Source organism: Medicago truncatula, chromosome 3 (genome assembly GCF_003473485.1).
Source record: "Medicago truncatula cultivar Jemalong A17 chromosome 3, MtrunA17r5.0-ANR, whole genome shotgun sequence".
NCBI lineage: Eukaryota > Viridiplantae > Streptophyta > Magnoliopsida > Fabales > Fabaceae > Medicago > Medicago truncatula.
Genome location: NC_053044.1, coordinates 43,064,579 through 43,088,009, shown reverse-complemented (window position 1 = coordinate 43,088,009; position 23,431 = coordinate 43,064,579). Strand labels below are relative to the sequence as shown.

Genomic DNA, 23,431 nt, shown 5'->3' with positions numbered 1-23,431 from the left:
AAAGTAATATGGAAAAACATACTTGCAATGACAAGAGGGGAATAACTATTTGCTGAGAACACAGCCAAATATATATGTAGAAGAATTGGTACAATTCAAAGGAGGTTTTGCCAATCATTTACAAGCAAAATAATTTTGCATCACGCACAAATGTTTTTTTGTTGGGGAGATCAATATATCAAAAAATAGACCCACATATATTTTTTATTATTAGATCAAAAAATCACATCATATATCATTTGAACTAATAAAGAAATTTAATGATTTAATTGTGAAAATTAGTTTATGCATACAAGATTTGTCTTACTTGTGCATCATAGAATCAACCTTTCGAAAGATCTAAACATATATAGATCAGGCAATATTCATTTTTTTGGCTTTTATTGGTTTGATTGCATGTTTCGTCTCTTTTATTCATTTTAGGTTTTAAGTTGGTCCCTTATATTTTAAAAGTTACAAATTGATCCAAAATGTTACTCATGATATAATAAGTTAGTCCCTTCCACCACATAACGTTGAGTTTGATAAAAATAAAAAGTTTTGAAAATTGATTTTGTAAATAAGTTAAACTCCACCATATTCTCAACCCAAATCTCTAAACGACCAAGGGCGGAAAGGGTACAATTTAAAAGAGGTTTTGACCATAATGTACGGGCAAAATAGTTTTGCACCGCGTACAAATGTCTTTTTCATCATTAAATCAACAAATCACATCATATTTCATGACCTAATAAAAAGATTTATTGATCAAATGTTAAAAACTAACTTATATAAAATGCAGAATTTGTCTGACTTATACACTATATAAAATTGACCTTCAAACGATTTAATCGACTTTAGAGGCAATATTTAGTTTTTTTTCTCAATCACAGGGTATGAATAGAAGAAATGGAGAAAATCATAAATTATTATATGAATTTAAGGTAAATATATTAAAGTAAAAAGCTTATTATTTCTTCTTCTTAATTTTTTTTATTATTTCTCCCAAAAAAAGCCTATTATTTATTAATAGTATAATTTTTTTTACGTTGGCCATGCATATCATTTTAATCCGAAAAATTATTTAATTTTTCTTTGACAGAAAATAAAAATCAAGTTTATTATTTGGAGGATTATTAAATTTGACCTGTCTATTCTTACCCAAAAAAAAAAAAAAACTATCTATATATTAATGGAGAAGGGCCCTTATTACTGATTAATAATCATCTAGTAACGTTTTCTTCCTTTTTAGTGTTAGTTTGGATTGTTGGAGCGAACTTATGATGTTGTTCAACTGATTCAAGCAATTTAGCATTTATTTTTGTAGATGTAGCAATTTAGCCTAGATGAATCATGGCCGCAAGAAAGTTAAATTATAGGAAAACGATCATCTAAAAGTAGCGCATATTAGGTTTACATTTTTCCTCAGCTTTTTACTTGGTATGATAATTTTTTTGCCTCTGACTTAGTCAGATGTACTCGAAAAATATATAGTTGGACTGAATCTATTGGAAATATCAATGTATACATTTCTTCGTTTTTATATTGGGTTATGAATAATATCATTGACTGGTATATAAGGTTTGACGGGTTTCACATGTGCATTTTATTTTTTTTTGTATAATTATTTTATGTGCAATTTTTTTTAATAACCCTTTAATGTTTAAATCTAGATTCTAGATGTTATATATTTTGTTGGTAACATTTAAGATATGATTTTCCTTCAAAAAAAACAATTAAGATATGATATATGCAAGTATTAATTTGTATTGGTTTATTGAAGCGTATAGAAAAGGTAGATATGGTGGTTCTCTTTACGCAACTCAACAACCATCACTCCAATCTGACTGCATGCCCACCTCATTATTCCTAGTAAAAAAAAATCTATAATACAAACAAGAAATTAACTAAATATCTTATTAAATTAATGAATCATTAAAAAATGTCATTAACCTTCATCATCGTCGTATATCTATTCTCCAATTCACACTGCAAATAAAAACCACAACTCTCACATACTTTGACCACATAAGCCTGTCATCACCATTCATCATCTCTTATGGCTACCCCACTTTGATATTTTCCCAGAAACATAAACAAAAAAGCTAAACAACTATCCTTTTCTTCTTCCACACACCTTCATACACTACTACTCTCTTTCTCTTCCTTTTTTTGTACATGTGACACAAACCCTAATACAAAGAATCCAAACAAACAGAGTAAGTTTGTGTTTACACATCTTCCCTTGTAACTGCAAGAATTAAATATTCTTTTGATTATTTCCTTTTGTATGTTCATTTATACGTATACATGTTTTTCTTTCGTTTGGCTCAAAGACAAATTTAGTAATAATAGTTAGTCAAACAAAGAAAGCACAGTGTACGGCTCTTTTTTTTTTTTTTTTTTCAGATCCAAAGAGATTTGAAGTTTGAATGAAAAAACGTGGGTGTGAGTGTGTGTGATGAGTACAATATTCTGAAGAAAGAAAGAAAACTATCTTTTTCTGAATCCATAATTATCACCAAACTCCAGAAACAACCCTTTCTCATGTTTTTTTCTTTTGTCCCATACCTCATTCTCTGCGCCTTGTACGAACCACTTAAATATGGAGGGGTATGTATAGTAGTAGTAGTAGTAGAGTAAGCACCAAAACCAAAAAAGCATAAGAAAAAGCAAAATCTCTCTCTTTGTCTCTCTCTCATCATGGATTCAGGAAATAGTGGAAGTATGCAATCTTCAAGCTGTGGTGATGAAATTGAAGACTATGATTCAAGAGGTGATTCAAATAATTTTTCTGCACTCTTAAACAATCAACAACCACCAACAACAAGAATAAACCATGTTCTAAACACACCATCACATCCTTCTTCTTCTTTACCACAACAACAAATGTTTGATCCATTGGTGAATTATTATATGGATTCATTACAAAAAGCTTCACCATCATCAAACCAAAACCAAAACTCATTTCTAAACCTTGATATGATGTGGGCTAAAGCTACAGGTAGATCTGAACCAAACAATACCGATCTTAGTAGCTTAATGGTACCTTCTTCATCTTCTCAACAGAATCATCAACAACAACAAGCTTTTTTGTTGAGTCAATTAGCAGCTGGTCAAACAAGAGAAAACGTTGCTTCTTCTGTACACACCACACACCAACAACAACACCATTCTCTACCACAAGAAAGTACTTCACGTGGAGGAATATCACTCACCAATGATCAACAAAATCTCAACAATAACAATATGGGAAGAAATCCGAAGAAAAGATCAAGAGCTTCAAGACGTGCACCTACTACAGTTCTCACTACAGATACTACAAATTTCAGAGCCATGGTTCAGGAATTTACTGGTATACCAGCACCACCGTTTTCTTCACCTTTTCCAAGAACAAGATTAGATCTTTTTGGTTCTTCTGTTTCTTCAAGATCTTTGTCTTCTCAGATGGACCCTCCTCCTCTTCATCAAGCACCACCTTATCTTCTTCGACCTTTTGCTCAGAAAATTCAACCTCATTACTCTTTTTCTCAAATCCCTTCTTCTTTTCCATCTTTGGAAAATTCAACTAATTCAGCGTCCATTAACTACCATAATCATCCTCTCATGCAACACAACCAAATTCTCGGTTTTCAATCAATTTCATCATCTCAAGCACCTACAAAATACCCACATGGGGCCCAACAACCCTCCTTGGAAATCTCGCCAAAAATGGGTGTTTTTGAGGAACTAGGATTGAGTCATGCCCATGACCATGTTAACAACAACAACAACAACATTGGTGTTCTTCATCAACAAAACATGGTTCCGGCATCATCATCGGAGAGAGTCAACAACAACATGCGTAATACTACTACTTCAGAGGATCAGTGGGGTCAGAGAACGAGTAGTACTAGTATTAATGGAGACAATGATGGTGGTGGAGGAAGAATTGTTGTTGGGTCTCTGAGTGGCATTCAAGAGAGGAATTCTTCTGCATCAGATTTTGGTGTAGAGAAAGGACAAGAATGTGGTGTAGTAGTGGCTACAACTACAAGAGGTGAAGGTACGGTGGAATCATGGATTAATTGTTCTTCTTCTGATTAACATAAATTAACCACTCCTCTTAATTAAACGAACACCATCAAGAAGAAAAAGAAGAAGGTAGGTTCGTACATATAATTTTATACACTTTATTAAAAAAGCAAATGATGCTGGTAGAAGTACAAAGCTAAAGCTAATGCATGAAATGGAGAATCTTCATCATAAACCACCACCATCAAATCAAATTAATTCAACATTTATTTTTTGCTTTTTCTTTGTTCTCTGAGTCCTTTAGAATTATATTATGCGTATATAATTTTAGTAGCAACTATAGGCTATATAGTTTGCCTTTCTCTTTCTCTCTACTCATCATTTCTCATTTCAATATGGCTTTTAGATTTTAATCATCATATATATAGCAATATATACAAAAGAAAACATGGAGTTTTCATTCAATGTTTATTAATTAGTACATTATTTGTATCTTTCATATATTAGAGTTTTTTTTTTTTTTTTTTTTTTTGTGTGTGTGTGTTTTATATAATGACTATGGTTTTGACAAGTGTGAGATGATTATCATTGTGATCGTTGGCTTGATTACAACTTTGATGTTGGCTGTATCTGTTGAGTTACAGCCTCTGATACTCTAAATATAGTTTATAGTATATCATTATTCTTCTACATTTTTTATTTCATTTTTTAATTTAACGACAATTATAAAATTGTAGATTCTAGGAGTAATTGGTGGCAAGATTGGGGGGATTGTTAGCCGCCGAAATCTTCTTTTTCAAAATCAAAGATATGTTTTCTTAGACATTTCTTTATATATTTGGTTGACAAGATGTGTTTTATTATAGTCATAATTATGCTCGTGTATAAAATCACATCGGAATAGTAATAAATTTCTTTTCATACACTCTATCCTCTCTCATAATTCTGATAAAAGAAATTTTAACAATGTTGTCTATTTGTTATAGTTTCATTTATCTGTTTTGACAATATAGAATGTTATTTATCAATGGATAAATTTTATATGGATTTCTCATTTAATATCTTTGACACTTTTTATTTTGTAGGACAAATAAATTTACTCGTGATTTTATTGTCTGTGTAATATTTGTCTTAGAATAAAACAATTATATCTTGGTACTGGTCTCTAATCTATCTGGCAGGAGAGAATGGAGATGAGCATGCAAAACAAAAATAGATTCATGTATAGAAAGAAAAACACTGTTTAAAGACATGACTTTAATTTTGAAATTGTATTATATCTTAAAACTTAGATTAGTCTCACATCCAGCAAATGAAGAAAAAAAATTTGTGACTTTGTTTCTAAAAAAGTGTGTGTATTATATGTAAGTACTGTTTTATTTTTTATATTGAATTCCTAATATTTGATTAGTGATTCTGTTATTTCACTAACTTCAATTTTTTTAGACTTATTCAAAAAATATGTTTTTGACTGATTACCTTCAATAATTATTTACAGTTATTTGTTTACCATAGTTATTTGTTTGATTTTTTTACGTGATTAAGGTTTTTGTTTGTTATGATGTATTAATTACACAACAAAGTTTTTTCTAGATTACTTTTGAAGAATGGTGGGTATTTTACCCACCAACCAATGAAAATGAGTAATTTGTTGGTGGGGTCAAATAGTTCATGGATACCACTTAAAAATGTGCTTATGTGGCTAATGTGTATTGGTTGGGGTAAATTACCCACAATTCTTCCATGGGTACCCTAGTTGTCACCTTAAAACTATACTTCAGGGAATAATTTTCGAAATTAAAATTATGTGACCCCTTCTTGTTTTTGTTGACTAAAAGATTGACTATATTAATAATTATTAAATCAGACTATAAAGATTATTGGTCAATGGGCAATACTAAGTGGAGTGATTTGTTTATAAAAAATATTCAAGTTCACAAAAAAAAAAAGTTTTTTTAGTAATACTTAGCATGTTTTAGAATTTCGTTTTTTGTCAAGTAGTTTTGTAGTTAGAATTTACATTTTTTAAGGTGAATAAGTTAAGTCTTCGGGATTTGAACCTCTGCCCATACATATAACAATGCATGTTTCTGTGAATTGATCTATGTTTACGGGAACATAATTTTTATTCGATTTTAGGAAGATTAGTGCAGGTATGATCTTTTTTTCCTCATACACAATATGCATGCGTAATAATCACTCCAAAATGTTTCATTATATTTTATTAAAATTGAAATGCAATTGGCTCCCTTAAAAAAAGTATTTAAAATACAATTGGTTGGGGAAAAAACGACGTTGTATATAAAAGTATCCATTGATTTTTTTCTCCATCATATTTGTCTGTTTTTATATATCGCGTCACAGGCTTTAGTTAGTCTGAAGGTGTAAAGGAAAGTCGTACGCGTGCATGTTCTAAAAACACTCTTGACTCTTCTAAAAGACTTTTATACGTTGATGATTTTTTTTTTGACGGATTTTATACCTTGATGATGAATCTAATGTTTTTGGAAAATGGAAGTCTTTCATATGATTTTTAAAATTAAAATGCGCTAATTATGTTCGTCCTAATCTCTCAAAGATATTAGTGATTGTTTGTTTGTTCATGTGTAGACACTTAATTGGTTAAGTTCATATTCGTCTTTTTTTTTTTAAAAAATTATATGAATACGACCTTAATCACTCTTTAACTAAAAGGAAAATGCTAAGTGTCCTAAGAGAAATAAATCCATAAACTGATCAATTTAAATTTCGACCGTCAACATTTGCAAAGGAAATAAGTTCATAAACTATCACTCTCCCTTAATTCAGTACATAAAAGTTGTTTTTTTTTTTTTAAAGAAACTAAGCAAAATATATTAAAGAAACAATCAGTCCCTCAAGCACAAGGTGTGCCTAAGAGAACTGAAAAATGTTAGTTACACAACAGTAAGGCGAGGAATAGCCAAAGAAACATAACCAGACATTACAAAGCAGTTTGTAAACAAAGTAAAGGATTTTGCCTCCAATAGGGATAGTCAAAATCGAACATGATGTAATTCGCTTTCAACCACCAAAACGTTTGGAGTTTAACCCTTTCAAGTAGAGCTTCAAGATGATCAAAGTGATGCTGAAAAATTCTGCTGTTTCTATCTTTCCAAATGACGAATAAAATTGAAATCCAAATAATAGTAAAACCTGTCCTAGAGTTTTTCGAAAAACCCCCAAGAGCACAAAATTAAGAAGCATGTGAATGTAAATTACCATTCAAAGTTGTAACAATACCAAGCCAATGAGAAATCAAGAGCCAAAGTCGACCATAATGGTCACAATGAAAAAACAGATGATCCCTTTCCTCTTCCTTACCACACGAAGTCGCGCAAGCCATAAGAGTGGAGTCAATGACATTTCTTTTATGCAAATTATCTTTTGTAGCAAGTCTATTCAGAAAGAGACGCCAAACAAAAATGTTAACCTTCAACGGAACCGCTTTCAACCATAAGAAATGATTGAATTCTTCAGAAATGTTAGTATCCACCGCTTTTAAGTACGAATAAGCCGATTGCACCGAATAGGTTTTTGCCGGAAGGAGTTTCCACACCCACCTATCTGAGACATCAACCTGCAAAACAGAGTTAGCCAACCGCCCCACACACTCCCCCAACAACCCTTCCTCCCACGCAAATAATCTCCGCCTCCACCGCCAAGTGCCCCCTTCAACCCCCCATCCTAACATAAACATCTCCCTCGTAAATATAATAACTAGTTCTAAAATTATAGGAAATATGTCAATTTAATTCTTAAATTATTCGAAAATCAGTCAATTTAATCTCCAACATCTTATTAGCAAAGACTAAATTGATGTATTTTTATATATTTTAAGGACTATTCGGTATATTTTTACTATTCAATTCATTCTAAACAAAGGTCATGCTAACAAGTGACAGAAAGAAATAATAGCTTTTTAGATTTAAGGAAATGTCTATTATGCAATTGTACAATTTGATATTTTTCTGATGACCGAAGGCAAAATATGCTAACTTTTCTTTTGGCTATCATATGTGGTGGGTTAATTTTACTTGTTGTAATGTTGCAAACTTCTAGTAGTCTCTCTGTTACACCTTGTATTGAAAGGATTATCATTTTATTGTTAATATATATCTCATTTTAGTTTGTTAAAAAAAAAAATGTTTTAAGGACATTGTTTAAGCAATCTATTATAAATAAAAAATTCTAGAAATTATAAATCAAAACGTTGTAAACAATGTTGACATTTTCCTGGTAGAAAACATTAGATAATTGTATTAAGAAATTACAAATACATTGTTCACATTTCACACACCAAATAAACAAAAGAATGACAAAAAAAAAATTGATTTTTTTATCTTTCTCTCTACCTATTGGCAGCTTCCTAGTGTTAACATTGAGCTGGCACGTCCATTCTATATGATTTGATTCTCCTATTCATAAGTGATAGTGAGATTTTAATTCCAATCAAAGAGATTTTAATGATGGTTCGAACTACTCATGCCCAGCATGATTATTCTATACCAATATATGGCATCCTCTACCCCAACTTTATATAGCACATTTGATTCAGTCTGGGCGATAAATTAGCAATTAGATTTTGTTAATTAGAGAGAATAAGCAATACTATTAATTGTTGATTTTTTTTTTATCAATTTGTTTTGTAAAAAAAAAAAAAACAACATTGCGACAAATTTAAATAAGCCCTTAACATGACAACACATTGCAGCCACTAATATAATGAATATTTTTGAAGCACTCAGCTAGAATGGTTGTTATTATAACTTGTGAAGTAAAAGTGTCTTGCCTTTGCATGAAAGAACTGGACCGGGCAGGATATTATATCAATCCAAAAGTTACTAATCTTTTTCGTTTCATTGATTGATATATCATGATCTTTTTCATGATTTCACCTTTGGGAGTTTTAAATTATAATTATTTTTGATGGAAGAAGTTTAAAATTAGAATGATGAGACATTAGCATTAAAAAGAATTGAGTCCTTTTTTTTATATAAAGGTGGTGTCACAACTCACATGAACCATGGAAAATTACTTTCACAAAAGTGGATACACTTTTTCAAATTAAACTTTTTATATAAACTTGAAATGAAACACTTTATCAATTACTACTAGATTTCATTTAAATAAAACTCAAATGATTATTCATCGGATTTTGGGAGATTTTTAAGGGCATGCTTTCTGTGAAATTACATATCATGACCTTTGACATTTCATTTTAGGGCCCATGACAATGAACAAAACTTTCACTTGCTCTTTAGCAATGATGGTTTTTTCTCATTACTCTCCCCTGCACCATTAATTCAGGTTGCAAGTAACAGGAATTTTACAAGGCTTAAACAGTAAAAGACTAACTTTATTTGTACACATATATACCCGCGCAAACATATAGTGCCCTACAATTTTAAACCTAACTCAAAAAGATGAACAGCTTTTGGCATCCTCTCACGGAAAAGGCTGCACTGTTTTTCCCACTTCAATTGAATTCATTCCTTCACAGAGAAAAACATCAATTCGAGTACCTGATGCCGTAAAAAGACATAGCATGCGAGTGTATATTTTACAGAGTATGCTAACAACTGTCTACGTCAAAAAAATATGTCATACATGCATTGTTTATAAATTGAGAAATAATATTTCAACAAACATTTTTAGACAGTTTTTGTCACAATTTTCTCTCTCATATTCATATTATATTTTTACTTTTTTTGTCTATTATTTTGGTTTTTGTGCTAACACCTAATTTTCTTTGTAAAATTTTGATTGTCTTAAAAATTATTATATAAATAGATGTTCAAATAACAAAACTCTAAAAATTTAGTTTCATGGGCGGTATCTTTGACAAGGTCGATCTTAAAATTTTAGATGTGATAAGCAAATCAATAAAGTTTTTTCTTTTTAATTATTTGAATGTCTTTTATTTCTCATTTTATGTCGTAAAAGATTCATTCATAATTAAGATTCTTTAAAAGTATATTTTCAATAAAACTAATTAAAATAAATTATTAATAAATATAGGCAAATTCTATGGTACATCCAACAATTTGAGTGTATTAGTACACCGAATTTTTAAATTAAATAGTTAAATGAGTTATTTTTTGTAGGAAAAAAATATTTTCTATCACCTATAATTATAATAACTAAATCTGATTTACCAAAAACGTCAACACAATAAAATTTGATTTTTCTGAATTCCTATTACTCATAATAGATAATTTTGATTATTTTTTACGATAAAATGTAGAAAAATTTCGTATGATTTTTCTAAAAAATAAAATGATGTTTTTTCTTATGATAGTTAATTTATAAAAATTGTAAGCGATAGTACCGGTACATCTTAATTTGCGGATGTACCGTAGAAGTTCCCATAAATATATCTATACAACACTAACTACTAAGTAAAAATATAATGATATTTGTACAACTATTTTTTTACAACTTTTGTGACAACCTTCTCTCTCATACTCACATTATGTTTTTACTTTCTCTCTCTATTGTTTTGATTTTTATGTCAATAATTTCTTTTCTTTATAAAATTTTGGTTATACTAAAAGTTGTCACATAATTGATTGTTCAAATAACACAATTCGTAAAAATAATATTTTGATACTCCTTGACTGTCATCCATCTTGCCCACCCAAAGTGTCACCCATACGCTAGGGAGCATTCTACTAATTTATAGTATTACAAAATCATAATGTGTAATATCATCCAAATAGTTTATATTTGGGGTTGTGACTATACAAAGGTCTCTCTCATACTAGAAACAACACTAAATAAAATTATTTAAGCATACACACAAAACAACATGTAAAATTCAATTATTTTAAAATACGCGTTACTAAATTCTTTTCTGTTTTACATTTTTAATTTGTGAGTGTGTCCAAAATAATTATATTTGGGGATGTGACCACGTAGGTGTTAATCTTTCTTACTAATCTAGATTCTAATAATTGACGAAAGAATTTGTACCTTTTGGTTTTTAATGTTATGGAATATGCATGTGGTGATGTGACAAAATAACAATAGCCATTAGAAACATATATGCAGAAGAGGAGGAGTCGGGGTTATAACTTTAGTCATAACATTTAATCTAATAATTTTAACATTTTTATCAATTGAGATAGAATTTATGAATATATCAATTTAGTTGTTGATGATGAGAAGAATTCATCTCATCATAAACAATTAAATTAAATAAAAAAAATTACATCAATATATCAAAGGAAATAAATGAAGGCAAAATTCAACATCATAGAAATGACAACAGAAATGGACGACCCTGCATATATGTTAATCCTGATTATAGTGAGGACAACTTTGGATTATAGTGATGAGAATCCCTTAACCCTGTCTCTCGGAGGGTTTGTTTCATGTCTTCCATCTCCTCTTCTTGATCAGATTTGGATTGAGCTTGGATTAAAACAACAATCATTGCCAAAAATATAACTATCGATTATTTGTGTATTCTTTTTTTTTTTTTAAGGACGATTATTTGTCCACTTAGAAGTAAACACATAGTGAGAAAGCATACTTGTAAGATTGGTCCATCAATTATTTGTATAAACTTAAAATTAAAGCTATCAAAGTGGTCTAATGTCCAACAGGACCGTAATCCATCAATTATTTATTGATACTATTTCAACTAACTAGCGAGTGATTCATGATCACTTTCAATTGATAGCAGTTATGGGTTGGGCGATACTAAGTACCAAAATCAATAATTTCAAACTTTGTAGTAGACTTTATTTTGAAAAGAATTTATTTTTTATATTTTACAACCGACTAATTTAAGAATTAATAACATCGTTCATAAACAGTGATTCAATTGAAGATTGGATAAAGATTGGTTAATTTTTGAAAGATTCAAACATGAGACGTAAATAGAGCACATTTTAGGTTCAAGCCATAACCATCAAATCAACTCGGGTTAAGATTGTAGACGTGGTAGATTTTTTAATTATTTTTCGAATGGAACATTGTAGTAAACTTGATAATCCAACTTCTTAATTTACTATTTCAACTTTCAACAATAATTTTTAATACAGATTTTTTTTTTTTTTGTAATACAGATTTATTATCTTAAAAAACAGGTAAAAACACAAAAATAATGAAATTTAAAAAAGAGTTAAACCGACCTTAAACATAAAGTATTCGAATTCAGACCCCTAAGCATAGACGATTTGACATTGAGTTGGAGAGAAGAAAGGAAATCGTGTGTGGCCACATCTATTGCTTACAAATTTTGTTCATCTCACTTTAAAAATTTCTCTTCTAACACCCTGAAAATACAATAATGTCTCCAGCAGTTTTTAACCAGCATTCGCCACCCACGATAGTTAATCTTTGTTGGTTAATTTAGCGAGCGGCAATTAACTGTCGTTGGGAGCATTATAGTATTATTGGGTTGTTAAAGAGCAATTTTTGAAGTTAAAAATAATTTTTCATTGCTCATGGGCCTTCCGTATTGTCTTACCCGATTCAACAACAAAACAAAGAGCAAAAAAGGGATGCTATCAATGTAGTACTCTCTAACACAAATATCCCAAATTTATGTAATCCCGTTAAATTGACATAGGAATTTTATAATTTGGTGGAATCCATTGAATTTCAATGTTTTGAGAATTCGTGTTAGAATGATCTTGATTCTCTCCATTAAAATTTCCTCAATTTTTTTAAGTGGAAATCTAACCATCAAACATGAAAAAGAAAATTGAAGTTAAACTATAAAAAAAGTGGTTGGTGTATTTAAATGATGGAGGTTAAAAATGAAGAAAACGGAAAAAATTTCAAGGAAAAGAATACAAATTCGTGATAAAAAGTGTGTTCTTAACATTTATGGTCTCATTTTTTTTTTTGGGACCCATATTAATTCCCACATTTTAAAATTGACTAAATAGATATTTTACATCATGAAGATATAAGGATGGATAAATGTAATTCCTCATATTTACTAAACAATTCATTAGTTTCTTAAGTTAAAATCAGTTCAGCCTTATATCGAAATATTATCGTATTAGCCCCTCCCTAAAAGACATACATATTGATTTAAATAAACTTTTGCAGCAACAAAACAAGCATACTTCTTTTAAGATAGACCTTTTCTAATTACACCATGTATTTTTTTTTTACACTCTAAAATGACAAAATTATCCTTTTATAAAATTTATTTTTAAAAAGTATTTTCCTTCTTTTTTGGTTACACCCCAAAACCCCTCTTCTTTCCTCTTCCAAAATTATACTTCTCCAAGCAAGATTTCTCCCTTCTATGCAAGATTTCGTAGAAAATTCTAAGCAGATGAGTTTAGTAAGTTGTGTTCTTCGATTATGTTTTTCTTGTTATTGATTCCATAATTCTTAACTTTTTCTAGGTTCAATTTGTGTTTTCCTTCTACTGTAATTTAATCTTAAACTTAGTTTAAGCAAGTCATGTAAAATGAGTTTAAGTGTACATACTTAAACTTAGTTTAAGTAGGTCATATAAATTTAATTTAAGTAGGTCATGTAAATTGAGTTTAAGTGTACATATTTAAACTCAGTTTAAGTAGGTCATGTAAACTGAGTTTAAGTGTACACAGTTAAACTCAGTTTAAGTAGGTCATGTAAACTTAGTTAAGTAGGTCATGTACACCGAGTTTAAGCGTACATATCAACCTTGTTCAATGATTCTACAAAATCTTATTTTAAGTATGTACATGTAAACTTAGTTTAAATAGGTCATGTAAACTGAGTTTAAGCTTACATATCAACATTGTTCAATGATTTTACGTAATCTTATTTCAAGTATGTACATGTAAACTTAGTTTAAGTAGGTCATGTAAACTCAGTTTAAGTAGGTTCATGTAAACTTAGTTTACATACCTACTTGAATTGAATTTAAGTTGACCTCAACAATGTAAATTGAAACCATCATACAATGCAGTTGAACAAGAAGAAGAAAATTTGAAACTAGCATTATTGAAAAAGAAGACGAAATTCACTTGCTTATATGCAATCGAGTATGAATGAAAGATGTTTTAATTCACTCTTTAACCTTCCACATGATTGAACATTAGATTAATTGATCGTTTGTGTGATGAAAGAGGGTGAAGCTCAATGACAATGAATAAGATTAAAGTTTTAAAAAATTTTATATAAAAAAGGTAATTTTGGTATTATTAAAAACTTTTAAGAAAAATTAGGTATAACGAGAAAAATATGGGGTATGAATAGAAAAACTCTTTAAGATAATAGTGCAAAATTTGAAAGGATAAAAGGACTAAAGTGGTTGATGGTTTCTAATTTACGAGGCTAAATTACTATTCCATACATTTAAAGAATTAAAATGATCGATCATTGCAATTTGAGAAAATTAAATGTACATTTACTATTTCAGACTATGGTGCTAGGTTTCGTTATTGCGGTTGATCGTACTCATTTTCTTTAAATATTATTAATATAATGAGAAATGTTAACTTGTGTCTTTAATGTACAAGTTTAATACTACCTCCATCTCTAATTATAAGATTTTTTTGAAGAAAAAAAAATTGTCCCTTTTTATAAAACTCATTTGCTATTTTCAACTACATTAATTATTTCTTTACATGCATGTCTCTATTTATTATACATATTTTTCTTCAATTAGCAATAAATATAGGACCGTCTTAACAAATTCAAAGGCCCGGTTTTAATTTTATAAGGGATGCAAAAAAAAAAAAAATCTTGGCCCCAAAAAAATAAATAAGTTATTTAAAAAAAAAAAATTAAAAATCACACTTTGGTGGGTCTTGAACACATGACCTCACACTCAACAAAAAGTGGTCATGCCACTAAAGCAAGCTATACAAATTGAATAAATTTGCTTTTAATAGATATATAATCATTATTTTCGTGTCTTACATATAAAAAAAAATATTTTGGGCCCCAAAAAATTGAAGGCCCGGTGTCGTCGCCCAGCCTCGACGGGCTATGGGCCGGCCCTGAATAAATAACATGTTGAAAAAAATAAACAAACTCTCTCTCTTAAAGGATAAAATTGTAAAAACAATAGTAATTACAAACATATTTAATACAAATATCCACTATCTTAATTTCCGTTATTTTTTCTTAAGGGCCTATAATTAGGGACGGAGGTAGTAGTTATATAAATTTATTTTTGAAAATTGTGCATTTAATGTCTTGAAAAGTTAAAATCTTATTTTTTGAATACAAAATTTATGTTTTAATTCTTTTTTTAGATCCTTAACTTGTCCCCTTGGGGCATAAGTTAACACGATCCTAATATAATTAGTCATACTTTTATATTATATTTTTTTAATTAAGTAATGTAATGATTAGAAATTCACATATTAAAATAATAAGTTGGAATCCAAGATTCAAACTAGAGCACCTACATTTATAATGTGATATCTCTCTCAACTGAGAGGAAAAACATTTATTTCTCCTTAAAAAAAAAAAAGGATGATATAATAGATACGAATTAAAGCAAAGTTAAAGAAAAATCAGCATGCATTTATACCGACCAAAAGAAAAAGGTCCAATATAGGAGTAGTTTGTTGTTATTCGTAGAAATTATTTAATATATAAATTAGTTTGGTTACGCTAACAAACATCAAGGGGTGGTGGCGCAGTTGGCTAGCGCGTAGGTCTCATAGCTGCTGAGTAATCCTGAGGTCGAGAGTTCGAGCCTCTCTCACCCCAACTATTTCTTTTTTTGTCAATGCTTCGGTTCTTCAAACATCTAGTTATACTGTACTTCGATATGTTTGTTCCTTTCAGACTTCTTGTACTTTATAGAATCAGTGCCACCATACCCGTTTTTTTGTATGTTTTTAAGAATAAGTCAGTAGTTACTACTGCATTCAATACAAGGAAAGGAATCCAACACAACATTTTACAATTTAAGTACAACTTGCCATGTTACGATGTGAGATACATGTGCCACATTTCCTTCAGATCGGGTCTTAAGATTGGATCACAACTTTTTTTCGTTTCATACCAGACATGAGTTTGTTATGGAAATGCAAGTGGCTTATGTCTAATTTCGTATTTCAACTTAAGAGTGGAGAAAATTACCAAATGGATGGTCCTAGTTCACTTACAGTTACATACCATATGTTCTAGAACAATTTTATATTAGACAAACTCTGAATTCCCATTTGCTAATATGCACACAGTTCCACAAGCAGGTCCTTTAAACAAATATATAACTAGTTATATTCAGCCATAGTTAAGGGTGATGTGTTGTTAATTTGTTTTGAACATTAACAAGTCGTTGTAGTATAGTGGTAAGTATTCCCGCCTGTCACGCGGGTGACCCGGGTTCGATCCCCGGCAACGGCGTAAATTATATTTTTGCAATTTTGATTCAACTCTATTCCAAAAAAAGAAAATTATATATTTGAGGGATGTGGCGACTTCTTTATTTTTGTTTTAGAAACATTAAAATTTAGGGTGAGAGGATGGTCCCACAGTCCAAGAAAAGGAAGACATTCGGACTCAAAAAACACTTATATAAGTGCATTGGCGGAGCTACACAAACCTTAGGTGATGCAGCTGAACCCCCTGGGTTCTTAAAATTACACCTACTAATCTATCCAAATTCAATTTTGAATCCCCTGAAAATTAAGTTTGCACCCTTATCTCAAAGATTGATTCACTTCACTTCTACTTTATCTTTGGTTCATGAATGTGTGAGACACTCTTATCATACTCTCTAAGTGAATCGAAATTGCTAACACATCCTCAGTGAATATGTTTTTTTTAGTAATTTTATAGATTAAATTGGACAATGAGAATATTCTAGAATAAAATTGACTATCTAAAAGCTAATTCGACGATTAAAATGTATAATAATAAAAATATGTATAAATGTATTTGCAACTTTGATACATTAAGATATTAATATGACAGTGATATACACATTCAAGGTAAATATTTGAAAGTTCGTAAGTTTGAACCCCCTAATTCAGGATCCTGGCAACGCCACTGCATAGGTGTTTACATATACCTCCCTCCAAATGCACTAGTGAATGCTCACCCCACCGAACCTCTCAAATTTAATAAATATCTTTTTAACACTAGACCAAACTCTTGGAGTTGTTTCAACTCTAAGGAAGATATGCCCCTATATTTCTGGAAGAATTTTTTTTTGGAAGGGCAATCAACACATAAGTTACATTTTATTAGTGAGTGCGAATTACTCAAATTTGCTCAACATTTATATGTAGAGTGTCAAGTTTTAAATAAGGTTTGAAATTTATTTATGGATTGGATGGGTGTTAGTAGTATAATGTCAAATGGTTTGTGGGAACTTAGATTAATCTTTTGGTGATTTATGTTTTTTTTTGGAAAGGTCTCGTTAACATTTCCCATCTTAGAAGGTCCATCAAGTTGCTTTGTGCGTAACCTATTTGTAAAGCTCGAAATGTTATTATTTTTCATCACAAAGAGTTTATATTAGGTAATATTGCAAAAGCTATTAAAGTGTGGTCTTGGTGATGGTTCAAAATATATGTCAAAAGATTCAAATTTAAACTTCATCTAATGATGTATCCAAAAATTTCGATTAATAAAGGCATAATTATATACTATAAATGTTTATATAAAAACACATTACATACAGGTGGCAAAATAATTACATACTATTATGTCTTTATTTTATTGTCTACTATTATCATGGGTGGATAGACTCCCTTAATTTTGAAATTATGGAAAGAAGTTCAATGATAAACTTTTCATAAACTCAAGTCTTTCTTTTTGTTATAGATTTTAAATCCCTCATAATAATATCTTATCATTTTGCATGTGTATAACCATAAAAGTATGGTTATCTAATCCTAAATAACGGACGATGGATTGAAAGGTGGAGTTTTTTTATAGGCATATAAGGTTAGATGATCATATGACCATAGCTTAAATAGATTTAAAACAACACCTCACACATTTAAAAATTACAAACATTTCACTCATCAGTCATCACATTGGTAAGTTCTACTATAGACAATTATTATTACTTTGCATTTTTTGAAAAACAACACATTAAAATGCATAACAATTACTATAATAAAGTGATAAATTACATACTACATGGTATAAGTGGCGGAGCTAGAAAAAATATCGGAGGTGGGCAAGCAAAATATACTCTAATATATAAGCATAATTTTTTCTGTTGTAATAAACGCTAAGCACAAAGTTTCATCAAAAAAGTAAACTACATACCTTAAAAAATTAAAATAAGTCGTTACACGATCCAACTAATTTGAAATCATCAATAACTAATTCAGAACTAATACTTGCACTAATTTCCCTTTCGATATTAACCGTCATGCTATCATTTAGAAACCCACTTCCCATCTTGTTTCTCAACCTAGTCTTGATAATCTTCATTGCCGAAAAAGATCTCTCAGTTGTGGCTGTAGAAATTGGAAGAGTCATGATAAGGCAGAATAGTCTATCAATCAAGAAGTAAATTTTATTACTCTCAGTTGCAACCAAACATGAGCATAATTCTTAAATAGTTGATAAATTCTTCAAACATGGTTCTTTGCGAGTATCAACAATGAATTGCTCGAGTGGTTTCCTTGATTCGTCCCTGAATGAGAGAGAGAAGGGAGTGCCGGAGTGGTCGGCGTCGGCGGTGAAGATGGAGGTGACGCGGATGGAATGGGTGACAACTGACAATCGGCCGTCGAAAATGAAAGGTTATGGCTTATGGGTTTGTAGGTCGTGTAACAGAGGAAGAGGAAAGAAGTGAGTATGAAAGAAGTTTTGTTTTGTGTACGTGTAACAAAGGAAGGGGAAAAGTCTGAGTGGGCCACTTGAAAAAAATAAAATATGCTGAGCCTATTTTTGTAATTTCCCTATAAGAAAAAAAAATTAAAAAAAATTGGGGGTGGGTTGTGGCCCACCTCAACCCATATAAGCCTCAGCCACTGCATGGTATATATTTGAACAAGATTGAAATGTTAGTGCAGACACCAACCCCCATACCAACATGAATAGATTTGTCCCTGCAAATATCGACTTTAGAGTGTCGTATATTAGAAAGCAAGCTAATTGAATTGATATAGCTAAAGTTTTCTTATCTTATCCCAGCCCCCATATTTTTTATAGTGTATCGACAACTTTGTACTATTTGATCACGATTGAAATGCATTAATTTTGCATTTACTAAAAAACATTATAAGTACGAAATACATATAAAAATAAGTTATCGGTTACCAAGTGTAGAACAGTCAAAACGGGTTTCGAGCTTTATCAGGCCGGGCCAAAAAGCCTGGTTAGAAAACGGGCTTGAAATATACTACCCAAGTCCGGCCATACACGGGCCGCGGGCTTAATAGGTTGGCCCGTATTAAAAATTACAAATTTTTTTTTTAAAAAAAAAAACTACTATAAAATACTCCTATAAATTTGTTTATAAATAATATTTTTAATATGTTTAAATAATACCTAGCACAAAAATAAATTGTAAACATTTTCGTACAAACGTCATAAATTAAAACGGCGAGGAAAACAATTATAAATAAATTAGATACGCCATGGTTATAGATATTTATATATTCGATCTTTAAAATTATAAATAACGAAACAAGTAAATATAATTTTATATTACATTTATATTTGTGTTAATTCATTGAATTTTCACTTTTATTTTTTACTTTGATAATCAACTAAGTAAATAATTATTTGAAAAATATATATAATTTATAGGTTTTTTTTTGTTATGCTGGCTACCCGTGGCTTGTTCGGGCTAGCCTTAACGGATACCGAGCTTTTTAGGGCCGGGCTAAAAAGCCCCATTAAAATTTGGGCTCAATATTTAAGGCCCAAGCCCTATAATTAATTGGGCTAAACGGGCCGGCCCATACGGCCCGTCCCGTTTTGACAGTTCTAACCAAGTGTATTCTGGCCATTGCCAATCTTAGAAATCGTGGTTGGGCTTAACACAACCCCACAAAACTGGCTTATGAGGTGCGGGTTACCCCCACTTATAAACACATTGTCAGGTCATCACCTATCCGATGTGAGACTCTTAACACATCCTTCACGCCCAAGACTAGACATCTGGAGCATGTACCTAAATGGTGGGTGACTCGATAACGTAAATCGGATAGCAGGTGGCCCAACAGATCTTGGAGGAGGCTCTGATACCATCTTAGAAATCGTGGTTGAACTTAACACAACTCTTCAAAACCGGCTTGTGAAGTGAGGACTACCCCACTTATAAACACAACCACCACCTATCCAATGTGAGACTCTTAACCGCCAACATCCTACATAACGTAGTCTTCCATTTCTAAAGACCAATTTAGCAATCAAAATTTTCCAAATTCATTATTTTGGAAAATTTTCAAGTCGGTCGTTAAAGTCCAAAGTTAGTTAGGAATGGATTAATTAAAACCATATAATACAGTCCAAAGTTAGGACTTATATGGGGTTAAATTTTCACTACTATTATAATATGCTTATCCCAATTAGTGGACTCCTTTCTTGTTTTGAACTGATCATTCTTATCAGCTTATTGTCAAAAAATATCTTATCAGCCAATAGTGCTACGTACTATATATGATTAAAATTTGATATCCAGCTCGTGAAGGGACAGGTACCTCAGTACTCATCAACTTGTGACTTCGTAAAATAGAAGCAAAAAACGTGTGTTCTCGCAAACTGTTCTTTTTTTTCGTTGTTTCATTATTGGCCAATGGCTTCTAATTATGTAGGTTCCCCAGTTACCGGATCAAGCACATAATTCAAAATTTATCGCATGAAGTATAGTTTTTTTTTAGAGGCACATGAAGTATAGTTCTGTAACATTTTTATCATGAAGTATTGTATTTTTTACATGCATTGGAAATGCTATTGTGTTTTACTAGAAAATATGTTCATTAATTTCTTGCATCTTATGCAAGGCTTTCATTTTGTAAAAAAATATTCTCCAACCCTCCAATGCAATAATGAATAGAGACAAAAAAACATTGAAGTCAAAATCATCGTTTGCCCATATTTTCAGTACCAAATGAATTAATTTAAGGGAAATCTAGTTTCATTTTGTTTGTGGCTAGTGGGAAAGGAATCTCAAATGTTTGACCCTTTTATTCATAAGTTTGTATTGACATTGAGTTTGAATGAAGCAAAACAAATCATTGTGATTTTAACAAAAGTACATTTTAGTTTAAAATTTCAACAAAATCAAGGTATCAATGTGATTTCGTCAATTTCCTTAAAAAAACTGATGTGATCAAATTCAAAGCGATTCTCAACATTCATTAGTAATGCTTTTTTCCTTTCTTAAAAAATGGTGACAAACTACAAGATTATGTGCATGTTTGAAATTACTAAGAATTATTTAACAAAATCTCATTGTGCCATCCTAATTTTGTTGAAACTATAAAATGCAATTTTTGTTAAATTACCATAATTCATTGTGATTTTATCAAGTTCACCGCGAGTTGAGACATACACTTGTATATGAAGTCAGCACTTTAAGGTAGAAGTTTAGATAAAATAGTGATGTATAGGACATTGGGACCAGGGACTTGTCCCTCCCTTTTTATTCTTTCTTATTTAACACATTAAACTAGATGTAGAAGCTTCGTCAACGTTATTAAAACCAGCTATATCGTGGACTACTAGTATAACATTGTGCTGGTGACGAATCTTCTTGCAATCCATTGAATCCAGCTATAGAAAAATCTATGTGACATGTTCACACAAGCACAATATTTTTTTAAGGCTTAAATATGCAATCCATCCCAATAATTTGGGCGCGTTTTAATTTTCGTCCTTGTAAAAAAAAAAAAAAATTAAAACATCCCTGCAAATTTTTTTTTGTTTTAAAAAGGTTCCTGACCCCACCTTTTTGCTGACATGGAATGGCTTTGGCCACGTGGCAGTTGCTGATTGTGCGTCTTTTACCACGTGGCAGTCCACGTCATTATTATTATTTTAAATCTGAAAATTATTTTTTAAAATTAAAATAAATTAAAATAAATTAAAAAATATAAAAAAATTCCATTTTTATTTTTGAAATATGAAGAAAAAATTGGAAATTAGTGTTTTTAAAATCTAGAAATAAATTTAAGAAAAATAAAATTAGAAATTATATAATCTCAAAATTTATAACTTTTGAAATATAATTTAATTTTCAGAATTAAAAAAAAAAAAAGAATTTTTGAAAATTTAATTTTCAGTTTTTTTTTTATGATTTTTAAATTTATTTTCAGATTTTTTAAATTTTAAAAAAATGAATTTTCAGAGTTTTGAAAAAAATATTTTTTTAATTAAAAATCGAAAATTTAATTTTCAGATTTTTTTAATTTAAAAAAATGAATTTTCAGAATTTTGAAGAAAAAAAAAATTAAAAATCGAAAAATTTAATTTTCAGTTTTTTTTATGATTTTTATATTTATTTTTGGATTTTTTAATTTAAAAAATGAATTTTTGGAATTTTGAAAAAAATAAACAAAAATTAATTATGTGGCATGCCACGTCAGCGCCATGTGGCAAAAGTTGCACAGTCAGCAACTGCCACGTGGCCAAAATCATGTCACTTCAACTGAATAGTGGGACCAGGGACCTTTTTGAAACAAAAAAAAAATTACATTGATGTTTTTAATTTTTATAAGGACGATAATCAAAACGCGTCCAAATTACATGGACGAATTACATATTTAAACCTTTTTTAACATAATGCTAAAGAAGGCATTAGTGTATTCTTTCTCGCAATACAAAGAAGAAATTAACGAGGTAAAAACTAAAAATAGATAGAGCCCCAAGCTCCAACTACAGCAATCATCTATTTTTGGTTCACACTATTGCATCAAAATAGATAGAGCCCCAAGGACCAATTATTAATGCTACTATATACTTTCTAATCCCAAGTTAGAAGCTTCCATTAGAATAAATCAGGTTGCCGATGTTTTCTAGTAATATATACTTCCTTCGTCCCTTAATGTAGGTACCCGTTATCATTTTCATTTTTATTTAGAAAAGTTGTCAGTGTAATTAATGTGTCTGTTTTGTATGTTAATATTACGAAATTGTCCTTTGTTTGTATGTGTATTAAATTTGACTTTTCATATTTCAAGACAAGAGTAGTATTAATTAGGGATATATTTAAGAAAAAAATAATAAATGCATCTAATCATTTAAAAAAAGGTTTACATTTAGTGACAAAAATAAAATGAAATGAATGCTTAGATATAAAGACGGAGGAGGGACTAGTATCTCCCAAGGTCAAATAAAAACGAAGAATCTTCACCAAACTATAATACTCCCTCCGGTCCTTATTACAAGAAACAATTGACTTTTTTGGTTCATAGAATAATTAATGTATCTTGTTATAAATATAGACTAGATACATCACTTACATAATGAACCTTAAAAGTCAAATGTTTCTTATAATAAGGACCGGAGGGAGTAGTTGTTAACAAAG

General features: G+C 30.3%; 1 protein-coding gene, 1 long non-coding RNA gene and 2 other non-coding genes across 4 annotated transcripts; all 4 read left to right on the top strand.

Annotated features, from left to right (window-relative positions):
• Positions 1-1,797: 1,797 nt before the first annotated feature.
• On the top strand, positions 1,798-5,310 carry LOC112420402 (uncharacterized). The gene is made up of 2 exons (XR_003010435.2): positions 1,798-2,198; positions 4,731-5,310. It is a non-coding gene; the product is annotated as an uncharacterized lncRNA (long non-coding RNA).
• Positions 2,197-4,367, top strand: LOC11430196 (putative uncharacterized protein DDB_G0285119). The gene has a single exon (XM_003601922.4). The coding sequence runs from the start codon at positions 2,683-2,685 to the stop codon at positions 4,063-4,065; it is 1,383 nt and encodes a 460-aa protein (XP_003601970.2). The 5' UTR covers positions 2,197-2,682; the 3' UTR covers positions 4,066-4,367.
• Positions 5,311-15,608: 10,298 nt separating the features above from the next.
• TRNAM-CAU (transfer RNA methionine (anticodon CAU)) lies at positions 15,609-15,693 on the top strand. The gene is given in 2 exon segments: positions 15,609-15,646; positions 15,658-15,693. It is a non-coding gene; the product is annotated as a tRNA-Met (tRNA).
• Positions 15,694-16,263: 570 nt separating this feature from the next.
• On the top strand, positions 16,264-16,335 carry TRNAD-GUC (transfer RNA aspartic acid (anticodon GUC)). The gene has a single exon. It is a non-coding gene; the product is annotated as a tRNA-Asp (tRNA).
• Positions 16,336-23,431: the final 7,096 nt, after the last annotated feature.